The following is a 20,273-nucleotide window of genomic DNA, read 5'->3' on the forward strand; positions in this document are numbered from 1 at the left end:
ACAAAAACCAAACAACAAAAAAAAGGAAAAAAGAAGAAAAAAACTTGGTCATTTTGAGAACAAATGTTGTACAAAATTGTGTGATGCATATTATTGGCATAGGTTATGCATCTCACAGAGCTCTTTCTGCAGTCTTATGTTTCACCTGGAGTAATATTGTGATTGTAATGTGAGCAGAGTGTGTCTGTGCCTGAATGTAGTGAACAGTAAGATCAGTAGATCAGCTTACCAGTAGATTTGTTAATAAGCAATAAGCAACTGCACTTGCTTTGAGAAATAAAGAGACCAAACAAAAGAGCAGAGGAATCAGTGTGAAAGTTTAACTATGATTTGAATTCACAGCTGCACTAAAGCTGGAAGAGCTGAGTGCTTAAGGGAGCTCAATGATTTATTCCATTTACACCTGCAGGGAAATCCTTTCTGCACTGCCTACCTACCAGTCCTGTTTGGCACATAGAAGTACTGATTTTAATTTCAGTTTCTACAGTACTTTGGACCATGAGTTCTGCAGCTCATCCTTTGTGATGGAAAATGCCCAGAAGCCATGAATGAGAAAGCTGCTTTTCCAGTCTGATTTTGGGCATCCCTCAGGCATGCATTGGGATGCTCTGCCTTGTGTGGCTGGTTCTTTCATGCTCTCTGGTCCAAGCAACTTTGGAAAGGGCATCTTGGCTAACATGGCAAATATATGTCCTCCTGGCAGGAAACCCTCCTTTCTCCCCTGTTGATGCAGCAGGCGCTGAATGTGATGAGTTGGGTTGCATCAGGTGGACTGTGTAAATAAGGACAGGGTGTACATTTAAACTCAAATTACTCTTGTGTGTGCAATATAAACACAAAGGCTGTGGGCACATCCCTGGCAGACATCATTCAGCATGACATCTGATGTGCAAGGCTGATCTGCACCTGCTGTGGATTCAGGTCACGTTGTAGAAACGCAGTTTTATGGAATATATGAAATATTGGGCTCAAACACATAGTAAAAACACAGTCCCTACCTTTCAGCAAAAGAAGGGCTGTTGCTGTGATGCCATGGAAACTCAAATGCTATGGTGAAGAAAGCCTACAGGAATGAATCCAAATGCTGGATGGGCATTCACCTTGGAAATGGACAGGAAGCAGAGGGGCAAAACCAGCCTGCCGAGCCCTCCCAGGGAAGTGCCCCCAGTGCCTGTTTGCTCGAGGTTATTTCACAGGGCTCATAAAACAGGAGCAGGTCTGTTGGTGTTCCACACACTTAAGAAACAACCCTGTCTGTTTGAAGCACAGGGAAAGGTAAAGCTGGGAAGATAAATAGTCTGTCTCCTAGCTACATTCTGCCTGTGATTGAAGTAGATCAACACAAATATTGTGTGTACAGCATGCTCAGGAGCCTGCAACTGCCTGCTGGCAAAGTGCAGGCAAAGGTAAGGAAAAATACGTGCTTTCTTTAAAGCAATTATCCTATGTATTAATAATGTCATTTAAAAGCACTGTGAGAAGTTAACATACAATAAAGCAAAGCAAAAAAAAAATGCAAACGTTTAGTAAAGGGAAAAGGGGAAAATGTTGTAAGTATGCCTCTTAGCACTTCGTGCATTAAAGCTTGTGTTATTTGCTTATGATCCTTGCAGTCTATTTGTTATCCTTTGGAGTACAACCCGCTGAATCTGACAGCCCAAAGAATGCTGCTGTTTGTTCTGGCAGTCTCCCAGGTATTGCCACTGGGTCACACCAGTGCAAGGTGGCTGAGTCTGGCATCGTGTCCTCCTTACCATGATGCTGTTGGCACTGAAAGCAAGTGTGAGTTTGCTCATTGTAGTATGAGCCATATTTCTGCATTTCAGGGCTTATTGGAAGGTTTTTTTGTGTATATAGATATACATAGTTGAAAGTATTTTTTTCCTCTTCTCTGTTGTGGCATCACTTTTGTCTTGTTTGCAGTCAGGTTCCTGGGGCTGCAGGACTAAGTGAACTTCATGCTGTATTTTGCCAATGGCACAGACATCAGTGACAGTTTTCAGGTTTCTCTTCAATTAGCTGGAAAACTTGTGGCTGAGTTGGATGTCATTACAGCAGCAGCAGCAGCAAGTGGTCCATCTGTCCTGCAGGATCAGCCCTTGCAGCTCCTTCCCAGTGCTGGGACTGAGGGGAAAGAAACGTCTTCTCTTGGCCACCAACTTGTTTGCCTTCTGGTAAAGAAAGGCATGGAATCCCCTATTGACCTCTCAGTTCTCTCCTACTAGCATGTAGGAAGAAATCTACCCCATCTGCCATCCTCTGCCTTCTGCTGCTCATCCATGCATATCCAGATCAGTGAGAAAAAGGAGTGAAGCCCCTTTGATCTTACAACCAGGAGCTGTCCCCTGGAGACGAGACCCTTGTCCCTGCCTTTCAGCCACCTCTGAGCAGTCCTGAGCCAGTTATATGCTATGGGTATGTCCTGATGCCCGTTTATCCCTCCATGTATGCATTTGCTTTAGAAGATTCCAGCCCATCTCACCACAATTGGATTCAGACTTCACTGGAACATTGCTTTTCTGTGCTGAGCACTGTCAGGCTTTTATCACACAGTGTATCCCACGGTACTGAGGAGAGGAATGGCAGCTTTGCATTGCTGAGATGTGCAGCAGGAGGGAAGGAGTGGGATTTTCCAAAAGAGGGCATAGCACAGCTAGAAATAACTGCCTTTAAAGTGGTGACATTTTTATGCATGGAAAAGCTAACTTAGAACATTTTTAGAGGATTTTATTAATCCTCTGAGCCCAGTGCCACCAAATTCATCATACGAAGGCACCTGTTTTACAGGAGAAGGTGTACAAGCAATAACTGAATATGCTGTTCTTGTGCTCTCTCAAACTTCCCTAAATAGCTCTTTTTATACACAGGTAGCATATGCAGAAAGCATGATGAAAGCTAGAGAGCTTGGTTGATTTTGCATTTCTGTCTTTGAAAGACAAATGAAGTCTACTTAAAAAAAAACAACTTTTAATATTCTTTTACATGCCCTTTCTCCACTCAAGGGTGTGTCTTAATGTCAGTGGCTAAATCTGCAAAACAATAAGCCTCCTTTTGTCTTTCAGCTCTCTGAAATGGCTTTGGATTATCAGGCCAAAAAAAAAAAAAAAAGGAAAGCCTCGTGCAGGTTACGTAGCCAAGTACAACATACAAATCAAATTATGGGCGAGATGAATGCAGAGTCGTTAAATTTAATTTTGTTCCAGCCCATTGGAATGTTTTTAACATGAAGAAAATAATTCTCTGCTGTATGGCTGGCCCGCCAGCTCTTAGGACTGTATTAGCATGCTACATTGGTCTCTAGTGACAAACAGGTTTTCTCTAGGCTTGAGTGAGCCCTGGAAGACAGGGCTAGCCAAGATGCTGCTTGCCCCCTGCCTTCCCCAGCGGGCTGATCTGCAGAGAAAAGTCGTGTCATGCTCCCAGGCAGCCCTGAACATGGCCAACAGCTGGAGCTGCCAGCTGGGGTGCCCTGTGGCAGGGCAAGGGCTCCCTCCAGGTGCACCCGCTCAACACTTTCTCTTCTTCAAGTCTTTTCCATAAGGCAGGAGCTAGCTTGTTTGCCAGGTTCCCAGTTCAGGTCATCTGTGACAGGAGGGTGAGGGCTTTTTTGGACTCGAGAGATCCAGGTGTGCCACACGCAGGGCATCTCTGCCTGCTGCCAGGCACAGCCCTGCTTCTACCAATGTGCTTGTCTGGAAGAGCCTCTAAGATGCAGCCTTGGGGCTCTGATGAGGCTTTTTCTGCCCATAGGACTCCTGGCAGGAATGGTCTGCTAGCCAGGACAGAAGAGTTTGGTGTCCTATTCGAAGCCAGTTAAAGTATCTCAGTCAGTATCACAGTACAATAGAGAAAGATTTTCTGAAAGCCCCTTGGTATTTTTACTATCCCTCAGAATCTGAATTTAAAAGAGAGCTTTAGGAACATTTTTTCAAGAAGAGCTGAAGCTGCTATTTTCAATGTGAAATAATGGTGCTGGTTGTTGGGTTCAGTTCTTTCTTCTCAAGCAATCAAAAATTCACACTTTTTTTTTTTTTTTTTTTCTTATTTTAGCTTGGTGAAAAAGGAAAGACCAAAAAAAAAAAGGTTATATTTCTCTTTAGTGCATCATGATACAATTTAGAGGAAGACACAAACTCACTCCCTCCTTCTCCAAGCTCTTTCTGCATTTCTATTTGTCCTTCAGCTACACATTTTGCAAAATCTGTAGAGGTTCTTTAGCATCTAAACTGAGTAGCCTGCAATTCTTTTAATCTTTTGAAATCAAAGCACACAGAGTATGAGAGGAAAATTAGATCTCTGGAAAATGCAGTTGTCTATAGATGGCCAAATCATTACATTTTTTTTCCTTGCCTTTCAGACATTTGCTAGTTATTATGTATCTCTTTAATTAAATCATTCAAATTGAATTATTGGATTAATTTGGGGGTTTTATTCCGTTTGTGTCCTGAGCTGGTTTGTTAAATTAATAAAACCATATATTCATCTTGTAAAATAGATTTTCTTTTTTGGCCATTCATAAGATGTTTTTAAAAAAGAAAAAGTGGTTTAAACATAAAGGCTGGTTATTATTTAATTACATCAGGCACTGCTATGTGCCTTGAGTAATTGAACAAAGTCATAGTAAGTCATGAAATGTTGTAATATTTACTATGAAGTAGAACTCTTTGTAAATTCAGTCTTCTTCTAGTTGCTGTGAGGTTTGTCCATCTCAAAAGTTATCTCAATGAAGTCACTCAGGTGCTGAAAAGTGCTCCTGACTGTCTTGGATCAGGATGAAAGTCTTCTAAGTCTGAGCCTGTGAGTCTCCTATTTACCCTCAGGAAATTCCCACTTCTTTCCTCAGGCATGAACTCTGCCAAAGGGCAGCAGAGAGTCTCATGGAAGAGAAAACATGACAGTTCCTCTCCCTGCTGTGGTTTGGGGTCCTTGTTCTGAAAAACACCTGGCTAGCCATGGTTCACTGGGGTACTGCAGTTAAGGTAGTTCTCTCTGTCTCTTGTGAGCGTTACCTGGTTGAATTATTTCTACAATTTGATGCATGAGTATTTCAAATATCTACATTTCTGCATTATCCTGCTGGAGGAGAGGCCTTAATAGTACTTTTAATTCAGAGTAGTCCTTTACCCTGGGCTCCCATCTCTGGTAGGATTTGGTTAAGTGGAACAATAAAGGCTGGCCTGGTATTTTGAAGCATAATTCTTTGATAACAAAGAGGGCAGTTAGTTATGATTTATTTGTGCTGTATCAATAAACTGTAATGTCATTCAGAATTGGTCTGACTATCTCAGCAGAAAGAGGTGAGGTGAGGGAGCATAGCAAGGTTCCTGAAGCTCTGACAGCATTGACTCTTTCATCTGTGCCCTCTTGACCCAAGTCTGGCCACCTTCATGCCCGGCTCTGCAGGCTTCCCACAGAGACCAGGAGGGAAGAGGTCTGTAGGCAGCAGACCAAAGTTTTGTTTCTGGCTTTGTGGTTTTGCCAGCAGAATGCTATTTTGGTCCCTTCTATTCCAAGTTAAAGAAACTCTTAGTAGTTTTGTCAATAAACAGGTGATTTCTGGTACTGAAGGGTTTGTTTGCTATGCTGGATCATCCTTCTGGGTTGAGCAGAAGGATCTGCTGCAAAGCTGCAAAGTTGTCACCACTCATGGCAGGAGCAAGCACCAGAGATCTTTCCTCCCCAGGCGTATTTCTGCAGTGTATGTTCTCTTGTTCAGGCTAGCTACAAAATACGAGTTATAACTGCACAAATACTCTTGACAGGCATTTTTCTATTGTACTGGTAGTATTGGTGTTTACAGTATTTAATCATTTTTATTTAGGAACTGTAGCTATTTCAGTAATGTAACAGAAGGGATCCATGACCAACCTGTGAGTCCAGGCATAGGAGCAGACGTTCCTCCCTTTCAGTGCTGCCACGACTCTTTAGAAGTGAAATAATGGCCAAATATACACACAGTCAGATACCTGCAGAGCACAGACAAGCTAAATGTCTTGGCTTTAAATAGAAATGTCGTATTGGGAAAAATAATTCTGTAAACAGTATCAGTGTGATGGACTGGGTGACACTTTGACTTTCCCTGGCAGAAAAGAACAGCTCCTTTGCCTTGGCACATGTGTTTAGGTATCATTGCAAGTGATTTTTCTTGGTTCAGAGTTTATATTGGGAAAGAGAATGTGAGAATCTGTCCTGGGCTGTGTATTTTAATGTGATTTTTAAAGCCTGGAAAAAATATAAACTCTTTATAGTTGGCGAGTGTATGGTGTACTTTTTCAACAGCATATGAGTGCCATCTAGTGTTCTTCATTAGTACCCTGACCTTGGCATTTCGATGGCTTGAAAAGTGGTTTTGTCAGCTGTGCACAACCCACTCCTGAACTGTACGGGCTGGGTTTGCGCCTGGACTTGGTCTTCCAGAAGTTGGGTTTTGGCATCTGCAGTATGCAGACTGTGTTTATGCATTCTGGTTAAGCTGCTCCTGTGCTGGCATCTCTGCTGACTGGCTCTTGGGTGAGAAGCAACTGGTGCCTCTCCACAGCAAGCAGGGCCAGGAGGGCGCAGCTTTGTGGGACTGCCTGGAGAGTTCACCTGCCTGTTATGAGAAGAGGGGTGGCTGTGTGCCATCAAGTGCCACTGTTCCCTGTGCTGGTAATGTGTTACTGACAAACACTGGAGAATTTATGAAGGAAGGTAAATAGAAAGGGGAGTATAAAGTAACTTCTTAGATGCAAAAATGTACTAGGTTAGGAGGAAAATCTTTACTGACCCTAGTAATGTCACATTTTAAGAAGTTCCAACTATTTCCAGAGCCTGAAGAGCACACTGGAGTATTTATCCCCTTCGTATGGCAGGAGGCTCTGGGCCAGCTAAGCTGGGGCTCAGGTTGATTGCTCTTCTTAATGCTCTAGTGCAGAGCTCTTAAGTGACCAAGTTAAAGCGTACGTGCAAATGTCAGGACTGAAATTAAGTCAAGAACTAAGCAACCTGCCTGCAGAGAGTGGTTTATCTCACTCCTTTTACTCTGGAGAGCAGAAAGCAGCTGCAGGTGGTGTTAAATCCCATTGGTCTCAGCAGATTGCAGTCAAAGCTATTACTGCAGGCAAGGGCATTAAAGAAAAAACCTGGCTCTTGGAGTGAGGCACAGTTATTCCTGTTTGTTTTCTCTCAGTTACTTAAGAGAGCTTCATATTTTCTCCCTTCTGTTTTTTAGCTTGCAGCACTCCCCCAGTCAACATGAAAGTGCAGCCTGTGAACAGGACAGCATTACTTGTAACTTGGAACCAACCAGAAACCATCTACCACCCTCCAATCATGAACTACATGATCTCATATAGCTGGACCAAAAATGAAGATGAAAAGGAGAAGACTTTCACAAAGGACAGTGACAAAGACCTGGTAAAACCCCAGCAGCATCCCCAGACAAATGTGTCAAGCTATCCATATGTTGTTGTTTTCTAAGTAGAAGGAAGTAGAGAAGGAAAGCAGTTGTTACCTTATAGACAGGATAGTGTTTGACTTGCAATGAATTGCTATGAAAATGTTCCACATTAGTTGAACATTGCCTAACAGATTACTCAAAACACTGGCGAGTGGATTTATAGTTTATGTGAGTGCATAAAAGACTAAATCTGCAGACACTTTTTCATATACTGTTGCTGAGAAGCATCTGGCTCGGGAAATAGTTAGGCTCTGTATACCTTTTGGCTTGTGTTCAGCTCACAGATTTTCATGTTAAAAGCCCTATCCCCCGGAATCTGTTCCTGGGCTCAGTTTCACCTCTTGCAGACTCTGAAGTAGTTTCTTGTCCTAAGTGCTGCCAGCAGTAGTAGTTGCATGTTCAGGTCTAGAAGATTATTGCAGAGTGGCCCAGCACAAGCACTGCCTACATCTGGCAGTGGGAGGAAAAACGGGAGAACAAGACAGTTCCAGCACAGATGGAAACACCAATCTATCTGCTCCATTTAGGATGTTATGTGCTTATCGTTCTTGTCTGAGTGGAAGCAAGTATTGTACTGGTCTTTAATACTCCCTGCATATAAAATCAAAGTGACATATTCAGGTTTGAAAAGGCCTCTGTTTATTGTTAATCAAAGAAAGGCTCTAGAATAATGAAATTGGTAATTGTATATACACATGAAAAATGCAGCAGCACAGAGTGTTATTCCTAATGACTGTAACCATTTTTTTTTTCAAATACACATTCTTCTGAGGCCATTCAATCAGTTATACAATAATACTTCTCTTATTCCCCCAGATGAAAATTCTTTTACTTCATTTCCAATTATATCTTCAATTTTCCCACTAGACATTGTTATCTGGGTCACATTAGGGAATGGTGTGCCTCACAAAATCAGAAAGGAATCTACTGAAAGGCACCCAAGGTTATGATGTGTTGTAACCTCTCTCTTGTCATAACTTTACACTCTTAAGGGAGTTTTTTCTTACTTGGGTATAGGGAGGAGAGCCTCAATCAGCAAAAATGAAGTGGGCACACTGACAGCATTCTGTTTTATATAAAAGAAAAAATTAAAAGTGCAGGGCATGTGATGGAGTGAAAGCTTGGAAATAAATTGCAATGAGACCCTGTGCTGTGCAGCAGAGCTTGGAGGTTAAGAAAGCAATGATAGCTTAGTTTATTTTAGGGGCTAAAGATGCAGAAAACTCAGAGGAAAGTGCAATTTGCTTTCAGTGCTTTGGCAAAGCCAGCTGGGCTGTCCCATCCTTAAACAGAGCAAGACAGTATTTTCTAAAGAGACCACTGGTATTTCAAGTGACCCATACAGCTACTGTTGCTGACTGCTGCTAGACATTAACTGATGTGGTCAGGGACTAAGGCAACACAAAAGAGTAGCTGGGAGACAGCAAGGCAGTGACTCAGGTGTAGAAGGATACAGGGACATCCCCTTCCAAGGTGCCAAACCACAACGTTACACAGGCCACCAGCATCAAATTGCCACAGTCAGTTTTTTGCAAAAGAAATAGTCAGTTTGAACATACAGTGACATTTCTGGGCTTATCCCAGGTTGAAACTTGGATCTCCACCTATAAAAATCTCATTTTAATTCTTGCAAGGCCACATGATTCGGGGTTTAGGGTTTTCTGAGAAGAGCAGAGACTTTCAGAAAGAAGGAGTAGATGTGGGATGTGGTAATTTCTTTCTCATGGGCAGAATCTGGGTGCACCCTGTTTATCCCAGGGAAGTTCTTTGTCCTTGGCCTTTCCCTCTTCCAGGTCCCCGTGAGTGTTGCTGTATAGAAGGAAGTTTGTCTTATATGGCAGAAATGTCCTGTGTTAGCACAATGCTTTATGTATTTCAAACTGATCGTGGACAGTACTATGGGGGTAAAAAACTGAATAATATCTATTTTTTTTAAACAGAAGGCCATCATTAGCCATGTCTCACCTGACATCCTTTATCTGTTCAGAGTTCAAGCAGTTTGCCGAAATGAAATGCGTAGTGACTTTAGCCAGACTATGCTCTTTCAAGGTAAAAAGCCACATACATATTTTTACATTGTGACTCGTTGTGTGTTTAACATTTTCTTTGCAGAGTGCAATAAGGTGTGGAATGTTCTCAGGAGATGTTTAAATGCATGTATGCAATGCTAATTTCAGATTGTGGCCAGTGACTTTAGCAGAATCTCACTAGTGATGGGGGTTTGCCTATACCACTCTACTGGCAACGTTTACCAGGTTTTAGGAGAACTTAGAGCTTTTGTTGGTGCTAGTTTTCTGTAGCAATTTTTTCTGAGTCTGCTTGTGCTTCGGTGGCACAGCTATGTGAGCCTGATTGGTGTCTTTTTGTTTTTTTCTTTTTTTCCTAAAGAGGGAAGGAGATCAGTCCTACCTAACACGCTGTTGTTCTTTGTTCCTCAGCTAACACTACTCGAATTTTCGAGGGGACCAGAATTGTCAAAACAGGAGTGGTAAGTGGTGGCCATCAATCTCTGCGGCGGGAATTCGGGTCCCCGTTCCCACCAGGTGGCAGTACGGGGTTGTGAATCTGTGGCAGGACCAGGCTGTCCCGGGGGGTGGTTGTTCACACCCACCACAAAAGGTTCCATAGCACACCTAAAATATTAGAGGGGTTTTGGTTTTCTAGCTTCATGCCCTGACAGGCTTTGACAACTGGTGGATGAGGCATTAAAAAAAAAATCTTCTCAAATATATATTGAACTCGTTTTTTAGAGATTTGTCATCTAATGATGGCCATGGAAATAAATTTGATTTCTTTTATTAACTGTATGACCAGAAGTATATGCAACAGGAATAAGGCTTCATGCACAGCACCTCTACTCTCCTACTGCTTTTAGAATATCTGCTGTTTTATTAATTACGCCTTAACAAGGTCTTTGTTTTAGTTTTTATTCAGGTGAGACTGCAACAAGTCACTGAAGATTACTTTCATATTCCAGAATCAGAAATGTTCATACATTTACAGTAAAACTGGAATACACTATTTCAGTTTTGAAAGCACCTTTTTAGATTATTCAACATAAACTATCTATATCCTAAATTCCCAGCATTCAGTATTCTGAATTGTGCAGTCAAATTTATGGGCTAAATTAATGCTACTGAATTTACTCTAAGTATATTGCTTCTGGTTTTACTCTGCTCCTGTTTGATATACTCCCTAGTAAGCAGGTAAAACATACAAAGCTAGAATTTGAATGATTAATATTTGTTTAATGATATATAGAGGTATTCTAGACATATAAAATCTGCTGTCAAATTTTAATATCAGTCCAACTTTGAGAATGTACATGCCAGTGAAAAACAAATCTCACAGCGCCTTAGAGATTCACCCTGATAAGCATCTGAAAGTTTAGATGGTTATTTAAAATTTTGGCTTGAAGTCTCTAAAGCACTTTTTTTTTCTGAGATCTCAGGTTCTCTGTAACTGCAGCTGGTCAAAAATAACTTGAAAAAGCAGCCTTTCTTAGTTTGCTGCAGCATTTAAACCACACAGCTTGACTGAAAACTGGGAACTGCAAAGGGATGCAGAAGTACTCTTAGGTTATTCAGATATAAACATCTTAGAGTTTTGCTCAAGATTCAGAAGCACTTATTTACCATTGCTTGTCCTTATCTATTGTGTACCTTTCCAGCTAATGCTCCTCTTGCTTCTCTTTATGAGACATTTTTCAGTACATCACAGAGAGAGAGCATGGTCATGTTGTCCAGGCAGAACTGTTGACCCTGGATTTCCTACAGTATTACTCCTTGTCCTTAGTTAACTTACTTAACTTCAGCGTCTTTTTCCACATTAATTTAGGAATTACTTGTCTAGTTCTTTAAGTATACATACCAAGGGTTTTTCCTTGCAATAGAGCATACACATTTACAGAGAGACCCAGGTGTGAGCATGCATTCACAGAGCTGACCTTGTTAGAATAACAGTGGTGGGTTGCAGAGGGTGCAAAGTCCATAAACCATGGTTCATTCCCTCTCAGTTTCATGAAGAAAGTGGCTTTGGCTCACTGGCAGTGTCTGGAGACTTGTAAGGGAAAAGCCAAGTCTATACATGGGTGCTTCAGCCAGGTGGAACTGGCAGAGGTCCTTGCCTAATGGCTCCTGATGCCCTCCAAGTCCTTCACGAGTGCCCAGCTGTCTGTGCTGCCAGGGCTTTCCTAACAAAAGCAATGCCTGACGACAGCAGCCACCAGTCTTTAGAGGAATAAGGCTACTGGGTAAATTAAGGAAATAAAAATAGTGCTGTTTGAGGCCCGCGCAGTGGGTGTGGGAAGAGCAGACCCACCAGCCGTGGAGGCAAGTGTAGGCAGCAGACCCCTTATTTTGGGACAGCCTTTATGTAACGCTGTATTTTTAAACTTCTGTATTCTGAGGATTAAAGCACTGCGAATAATGCAGCTAAACTCATTAAACTCCTTTAACATCCTCCTCACCCCTGAGAGGAAACGTTACAAGTCTCCAGTGAGGTGGGTGGAGAAGGTTCCGCTTTAAAATAGAGAGATTTTTGATGATAATGAGTGTTTGGAAGCAGTGAATGCAGGGAGGTTTCCTCCCTTCATCATTTGCTGTGTAACCCTGTGGTGTGTCCCCATCCTGCCTTGGGCCTGTGTCCAGCTGGTGCCAGCCTCGCTCTTTAAGAGACAACCAACTAACATGGCGTGTGTGTGTGTGTGTGTGTGTGTGGAAAGGGAGGGAAAAGCAAAAGTAAAATGATCCTAGGTGTCATGTCAGAGCCCCTGCTGATTGTCTCTGTTTTGTTTTCTTCCCCTCTGCTGCCCATGACCTCCTCAAGCCTACAGCCTCTCCTGCCTCCTCCGCTGACATGGCCCCCATCAGCTCTGGCTCCTCCACCTGGACATCCTCGGGGCTCCCCTTCTCCTTTGTGTCCATGGCCACGGGGATGGGACCTTCCTCCAGCGGCAGCCAGGCCACCGTGGCCTCAGTGGTGACCAGCACCTTGCTGGCAGGGCTGGGTTTCAGCGGCGGAGGCATCTCCTCCTTCCCCAGCAGTGTGTGGCCCACACGGCTCCCAGCGGCGGCCACCCCCAGCAAGCAGGCGGGAAGGCCAATGGCAGCCGCCACCGAGGCCGCGGCGGCCGCCGCTGCCTCCCCCGGGCCTGAGCGGGACTCAGCGCTAACGAAGGACGGCGAGGGAGCAGAGGAGGGGGAGAAGGATGACAAGAGTGAGAGTGAGGATGGGGAGCGGGAGCACGAGGAAGAGGAAGAAAAGGATGCCGAGAAGAAAGAGAAAAACAGGGCGACGGCAGCCGCGGAGGCACGCAATAGCACGGAGCCCAGCGTGGCCACGGCTTCCCCTAACAGGACCGCTGAGGAGGAAGGAAATAAAACCATATCGGGGGAAGAGCCAAACCAAAATGTTGCCCCCACGGCTGGAGGTCCCGAGGAGGAAAGTTTTGCTGAAGCAGGCACCCAGCCCCAGCCACTCCCATCCACCCAAGTGCCACCAGCGTTCACTGATGAACTTTACCTGGGAAAGATCCCAAGAAGACCAGAAACAACAAGAAAACCTCCAAAGGAGGACAGGTTTCCAGAAGAGTACCCCTCAGATAACAAATTCATCACCATTAACCCAGGTGAGTGACCTCCGGGGAAACTCTTTTTACCAGTTGTTGGTAAGACTGTTAGAAAATTATACCATCCAAATTCCTTATTGATTTCCAGTAGATAGAGTATTTTTGTGGTGTCTGGCTTCATCCAATGGGCAGGTCATTGTGGGACCCAACCCACAAATTGTTACGGGAGGGAGGAGAAGAGGAAGGATCATCCTTTCATGTTATTGGGGCAGATTCATTCTCCTCATACTGCTTACTAGAAGAGAAAAAGTGGAAAAATGTTAACTCCAAACGTGCTGCATTAAGAATTTTGTTTGGGTTCTGTTTGTTTCTTTAAAAAAAAAAAAAAAAAAAAGTAGAACGCAGTGAACTATAGCTGTGAAATTAATTTGGAAGAGCGATTGCTGTGCTGTGCTGGTGTTTCATGGGAAGGTTGGTATATATGCTGTAAACTAATTTAGTTTATCTGCAGGATTCTCCCAGATTGGGTTTTGAGATATATTTTCCCAAGTACAGGATCACTTCTGGTTTATTTCTCCCCACAAAACCTGCATGCTCTGATCATCCAAGACAAGCCACATTTTGCACTAGGGTTGCCTTTTTTTTTTTTTTTTTCCCTGTGGAAAAAACCCCAAGAATATTAGGCAGGGAGAGTTCATATATTTTCTGTTTGTCCTGATGAGAATTACCAGCACTCGTGTACACACCAGCTCTGGATGTATGTACCAACACCACAGTATGTACACAGCAAATATGACCTTTTGGAAGCATGCCCAGGTGATCTCCATGTGCACCGAGCCCTGTGCAGCCAGGATTTGGTGCACAGCCCTGTGCAAACAGGCATCTCATAGTGCTCCCAAATCCCTGCACAGCAAGTGTGGTGCATATGCATGTGTTTCTGCTTGGGGAGCTCCAGGCACTGGTAAGGAAAACAGATCTTGTAACTGCAAGGAGCAAATGGAGTACATTCATATGGATTTATTTGCCAAGTAAGGAGTGAGATTTAGATACAGCAATGGGTTTATCTGAATGATTATGGGTATTACCACAGCATTTATAAGATAGTGCACATTTTTTGTTTGTTTGTTTTTCCACTGCTATTGCTTATTTTGCTAATCTATAGACTGTTTTGTAATTTACCATCAAAGCTGCTCTACAGTTTGAGTTCTGTAAAAAACCTATTTATTTTTCCCTGCATTTACAAACACAAAAATGCAGACATTGTGCATTCACTTACAGCTCAGAACCAATTTAAAAAACAAAGCTAAATCCAATCTTTAATAACATTTGTTACAGAAATGCTGACCTGACTCTAATGCTGTCAATCATAACTGTTTGCTAGGAGAACAGATTAACAACACAGAAGCCAAGAAACCTGCACCAGGTTGTGCTGGTTTTTTGAAAATATGTTGCTCTTTTTCTTACTCCTCAACTGGAAATCATCTTCAAAGTCCAACATTGCCACTGAATGTGGTCTGAGATGCCTGTCAAGCAGCTTTCAACATGCCACTCACTTCAGTCAGCCTTTTACCAGGAAGGAGGGAACTTTTCCTAACCATGCTTTGCAATACTGGGAGTAATCATTCAGCACCGTTTAGGTTCAAACCCCAGAAATTCAGCCTGCCTGGGTAAACTTGCCTCTGAAATAGCTCTGTTCAGTTCTTCTTGCCTTCTGCTTCCCTGTTTTTCATGTGCCAGTTTCTTGGATGGCCCAAGTACAATATCCTTTTTACAAGACCCAAAAAGAATCTCATGGCTTATTCTCAGCCTAGTAAGTTGAAGGAAAGATGGGTAGTTGGTCTTCTTCCTTAGCTCATGGCAAAGGGATTGTTATTAAATTGGTTTTTATTATGTGGTTAAAGTAAGATGAAAAAGATGAAAATCAATGGGATGGGGAAATACTGTTAATATTGCTAAGAAGTACTTAGTAGTTACTGTGAATTGTATCTCCTTAGTCTGTAGTGATTTCTGTCTCTTTTTAGCGTGCAGAGAACTGTCACTGAAAGTGGTTCAGTACAGCTTTGCCTCCTACTAGACAGCCTCTTTTAAGAGCTCTGCTCACTTGCAGCCTTGGAGGCTTGAAGTTACTCTGCCTGAAGACTGCACACAAAGACAGTCTTGAGTGGACTCTGCAGATTAGGTTTTTCATGTTTATATATGGAAGGGGCATAATTTAGTAACATCACCATGTCTCAAAAAATGGTTTCAAGTGTAGGAAACAATCTGAAACAACCAGCACATGTTAGCTGGGGAGAAGGTAAGTGGAGTTGTCTGTTTCACTCAAATTAACCTTAGTTAAATCTCTGGTGACATACTTGAGGTGAGGAGAAGAAACCATTCCATATTTTCAGCTTCCCAGGCCCCTTAGTGTACTGAAGAGCTTCCCCTGTGAGAAGACTCTTGGGAATGCAGGAGAAGGAGCTTTCCTCCAGGCTGGATATAGGTTACCCAAGACACATGCCAGCAGAACCCACAGCTGGTGAATTGGCCCAATAATCAAAAACCCTCATGAAGCCCAAGAATAGTTGCTTCAGCTAAATTCTTTTCCACAATAATATGGAAATCTACATTTCCTACAGACAGACCTGATCCAGCTCATGCAAGGCGTTGTGTTCAGTGAAACTCCAGACATAAACAAGACCTCTTCCTATGAGCCATGGCCTTAAAGTTTTTCCTTAAAAAGATAAACCTGAAATCAAGATGAAGGCATTACCAGACGTGTCTGAAAGCATTCTTGAGCATCAGGCTAGTTAAAAAAGGGTGAAGGTAATTTTCAAAGTGAGCAGAAAGAATCCCTGCAGCTTAATGTGTTCTGCTGAGGGCAAAAAAATTTTGGATGCATCTTTTCTCTAGAAAAGCAGTTTTTAGAAAGCTGTCAAGGTTTCAAAAATGTTTTTGAGAGTAGAAAGTTTAATCATTTGAGAGAGTAGAAAATTGTTTCATAACAATGTACACTTGTAAAATTAATTATATAGGATTAAATTAGCAGTTGTAAGGAGATAACTGAATGGGAAAGTACTCATGAGTGTGGATGATTAGAAGAGAACAGGGAACACATGAGAAATTACAGGGAAAGTGTGAGGCCAATTAGTACAGCAAGGCTCATTTTCTTTTAGTGCTTATTTCACACACACATACACACACACCTCTCCTGAGACTGTGTCATTATTTTCCAAATGGCATTGGCCTCTTCTTGTCTGGTGGTATCGGCCAACTCTAATGATTTTCTTCTGTCACTGAACGCTTGCTTGCATTCTTCTCTTTCATTTTCCTGATCACCCATTTCTGTTTTGGTGCCCACATCAGATTAATTGTACCTTTGATCTGCAACTGTTACACACACAGCTGCTCAGCATTGTCTGTGACTCGGAAACCTGAAAATTAGAAAAATTATGGTCTACCAAAAAAAAACCCAAAAAAACAACCAACACCCAAAAAAAAAAAAATCCCAAAAACTGGAAAAACCACAGTGTGATTCATTTTAATCAGGCTAGAGCAGGTATTATCCCACAGAATTTTGGTTTGTTGTGCTGGACAGTTAAACAGATCCTTTGTTATTGACAAATGGGCTGTTGTGAGCAAAGTAATAGATGTCCAGTTGGGGCTTTGCCTGGGTCATGAGATAGGATTGAGAACAGAGACATGGATTTGGCCTTTGATCCAAACTTCAGCCAGGTCCTCCCATCCCTCAGCACTCACTTCTGCCCAGTTCCTCCCACAAGAGGGCTTTGTAGAGACATCATCGTGTGCAGGGTTAAATTTCAAGCCTGGTGAATGCTTTTAGCAGAGACTGAGTTTTGTTTTTTAGGATGGTCTTTGAGGTTACAAAAGCCTTTTGGGAATAACCTCATTAAGATAATTAAACGTCTGTGTAATTCTTTCTTTCTTCATTCATGGCAGGATTATTAAGCTGTATTTTCATGTGCCACTTGAGCCATTTTGCATGGCACCTTCCAGGCACAGACAGCAGAATGGCTTGAAAATAAAAGGATTGATTTATTTGATGTTTCCCAACAGTATGAATTTCAGATATCTGACATTGGGATTAACTATGATTGGCATCTGTTTACAAAACTGAGAAAAGCCATGCTCAGTTATGCACAGCCTATAAGTATGACTACTGCAGGAATGCCTTTAAGGAGACAGGGAGAAAATAGCTGCAGTGTCATGTGCCAAAGGTCTTAATTTTTAAAAACATGGTTTTGCCTTTTTTCATCTTTTAAGAACATGACTGATACTATTTTCCAGAATTAATTGATACCTTTATGTAAGCCCATTAATTTCATTTACTTAAAGGAAAGATGAGCAGGTGGCTTTCTTTTAGGTGACCAGATGATCTGAGGCAGTTTGGCAGTGGGAGTTTTCTTCTGGCTTACAGAACATGAGGACTGTCGTAGTTAACAGTATCTGTAACAGCACAACAAACAGAACTTTGTCCTGGCAGTTTACACAAGGAATTATAAGAGTTGATAAGTTATATATTAAAGCAAGGATTGCTTATTATAGCAACCTATTTTATATTGCTATTATTATAGCAATCTAAGTCTTACTTAAGGGCAATAAATATGTTTCTGTTCTTGGAAACCAATTACCAAGAATACACAGAGATCCAGTACATTTCACAAATTGTAGGATGCTTCTTTCTTGCCCTGACCTTTGTGCAAGGGTTGCACTGCCAAACCCTTCCTTGCTGCCTGATGCTCTCTAATTCTCTTTGTGTCAGGGCCTCATCCATCCAGACCCTGGATGAAACTGCTGAATTGGAGGTGCACAAGAATTATGGATTTTTCCAGATGCTGGAGCAGATTTACCAGTGCCCGGGCTTGGTTATGGGACCTCTGAAAGAGATACACTGTAATAATTTTTATTCCATCCTACTGGGATGAATTCCAAGCCAGTAAAAGGCAAACTGAATTAATTCAATGAAGGCATATGCCAGTGGAAACTGTTTACATTTCTTAGCAAAATGGAGTTTCCTGGTCCATTTTTTAAGCTTCCCCCCCGAAATACAGCGTATGGTGGGCACTGGTACAAGGATATGGTGTTAACACTACCAAGGCTCAACATTCTTTCTTTGGAAAAGAGTGAAATGCTATTTTATGTTTTGTAATATTTTTATATGTAGGAGAGCCGAAAGCTATAAAGGCCCAGATCTGTGTGTATTTTCTTCAACTCTTTTTTTAAGTTACCCAGCATGCTGCCTTTTCTTAGGCTTTTCTGCCATCACACTCCAGAGACAGGTGCTGGCCCCAGCTGTCAATCTAGTATGGTTTTTATTGGCATTCCATTGTTTAAGCTCTCTCAACACTGTACTTACACAGTGGAAAACACCTAAGATGACTTCTTCATAGCCAGCACAGGAACATTCTCTTTTTTGCTGAAGTACATCACTGCTTGGGCATTCCCAAATGGAATTTCAGGGCCAGCATCAGCATGCAGGAATGGCATTTGCTATTCTATCACTCAACATACTGAACAGTTTCTTATCCTCACATCTGTGGTATTGGGAGTTGGCAGGGTCAGAGAAGTGTGTTCTCTACAGTAGACTGAGAAGAGGAGCATCGTGAGCACTGCAGAATTTAATAGTCTGCATTGGGACACCAGCCCATGCTGTGCTTACAATAGAATTTAATTTTCTTTCCATGCAAACAGAAACATATGTTTTCATGTTGGAATAAGTGGAGGTGAAGCTGAACAGAATACTGTCCTTGGAGAGAGATGAAACAACACCCTAACGGATGAAAGGTGGTGGGACTATTTGGCTCTCCTACCAAATTTTATTACATTGCATGTTTTTTTCCTTTGACCTTTTTACTATTCTGATTAGGAACACTTACCTCACAGATTTAATTTTTTCATGCTGTTAAATGATTTGAAATGCACTGATAAAAAACCCATGCCTTAGGGCTTGTGATTTTTTTATGCAAGTTTGGCAAATACCAGAAATAAGCTTTTGCTATAGTTTTGGGGTAGTTCTTTTCCTTAGTTTTTGCCAGTCAGACAAAGAAAAAGATCTGCCTTTAAAACAGCATGTTGTATATTATTAATATGATGTGAAGACAAGAGCTCACCATGTGCTTCAAGGTATGATGTTGGGTGCCTGTTCTGCAAAGTGACCCTGTTGGTAACCTCTGAAGCCTTTCTCACTCAAATTAGAGACAACTGGCTACTTATCTCTCTTTTGATAAGTTCTGTACTCAACACACGTTCACTCCCCCCAAACATCCTTCTGATTAGCACCTCATTTAGGCTGCTTGCTAAAGGGCATTACCTCCATCAGCCTAGTTCTTAAAACTAGAAAGATTTCTTGCTGGGCTTGCAGCAGCCTGCAGCCTTGCTCTGTTTTCAGCAGTCAAGCAAAAGCATTTACAATTAACCTTTACTTCTATGTTAGTTGAATTTTACTCCTGCCTATGGAGGAGTATAATCTAAATGCTATTAAAATAGAGTATGACTTCATATTATGTGACATCTGGTGACTTCCAATTATCTGTGTTTTGCCTGCCTACGGTGAAAAGGCAATTATGTTCTTCTGGTAGGATTTGCAGCAGTTTCAGAAGATATGATAATACAATAGTGAATGAGGGCAAGGAAGCAAGTTGGTAAGGAAAGACTCACGTAGGCTAAAAAAGTAGAAGTCAAGTGTGTACATTCCAATTCTCTTTCAAATCTGAAGTTGTTTACACTAATCCTTTCCCATTACATCCTGTAGACAGGTATTGATCAAGTATTGCCTGTTTGGTAGGAAACATGAATAAGATACAGAATCCACTTCTGTATTTTCTTTTATCATTCTGTCCAAAACAATTTATTTGTTAAGTCTACATGAATTTGCACAAATTAGATGTCTTTGGAAATATGTTTATACAGTGTCTATGCTCATTGGCTCCACTGCTTGCAGAACCTCTAGATATTTATGTTCTGTATGATACAGTAATTTTAACAAGGTGTCATACAAAGAGTGAAACACAGTTACTCAGCCAGAATATTGACCAACTTTAATTTTGTTCAAAAGCTGTGGCATAATGATTTCTTCTGTCAGTTACAACATGTCCTAGCTATTCATTCATCCGTCCATCTTGACAATCCATATGCTAAAATGTGCTTTCGTATGCAATAGCTCACCAGATTGTGACAATTCCACAAATGATGTGACATGGCACCCAACATGTTAAGGATTTTTTATTTTAAGGTAGTTACCAAGAAATGTATTTCTGAAGCAAAGTA

The 20,273-nt window shown here is 41.9% G+C and overlaps 1 protein-coding gene across 1 annotated transcript in view; it reads left to right on the forward strand.

Annotated features, from left to right (window-relative positions):
• Nucleotides 1–20,273, forward strand: part of PTPRG (protein tyrosine phosphatase receptor type G) — a 392,351-nt gene that overhangs the window by 303,912 nt on the left and 68,166 nt on the right. Inside the window, 4 exon segments of the mRNA XM_030458295.1 lie at nt 7,211–7,395; nt 9,379–9,487; nt 9,877–9,926; nt 12,266–13,067. Coding sequence (XP_030314155.1) covers nt 7,211–7,395; nt 9,379–9,487; nt 9,877–9,926; nt 12,266–13,067 — 1,146 coding nt within the window.

Source organism: Calypte anna, chromosome 12, assembly GCF_003957555.1.
Source record: "Calypte anna isolate BGI_N300 chromosome 12, bCalAnn1_v1.p, whole genome shotgun sequence".
Classification (NCBI taxonomy): Eukaryota; Metazoa; Chordata; class Aves; order Apodiformes; family Trochilidae; genus Calypte; species Calypte anna.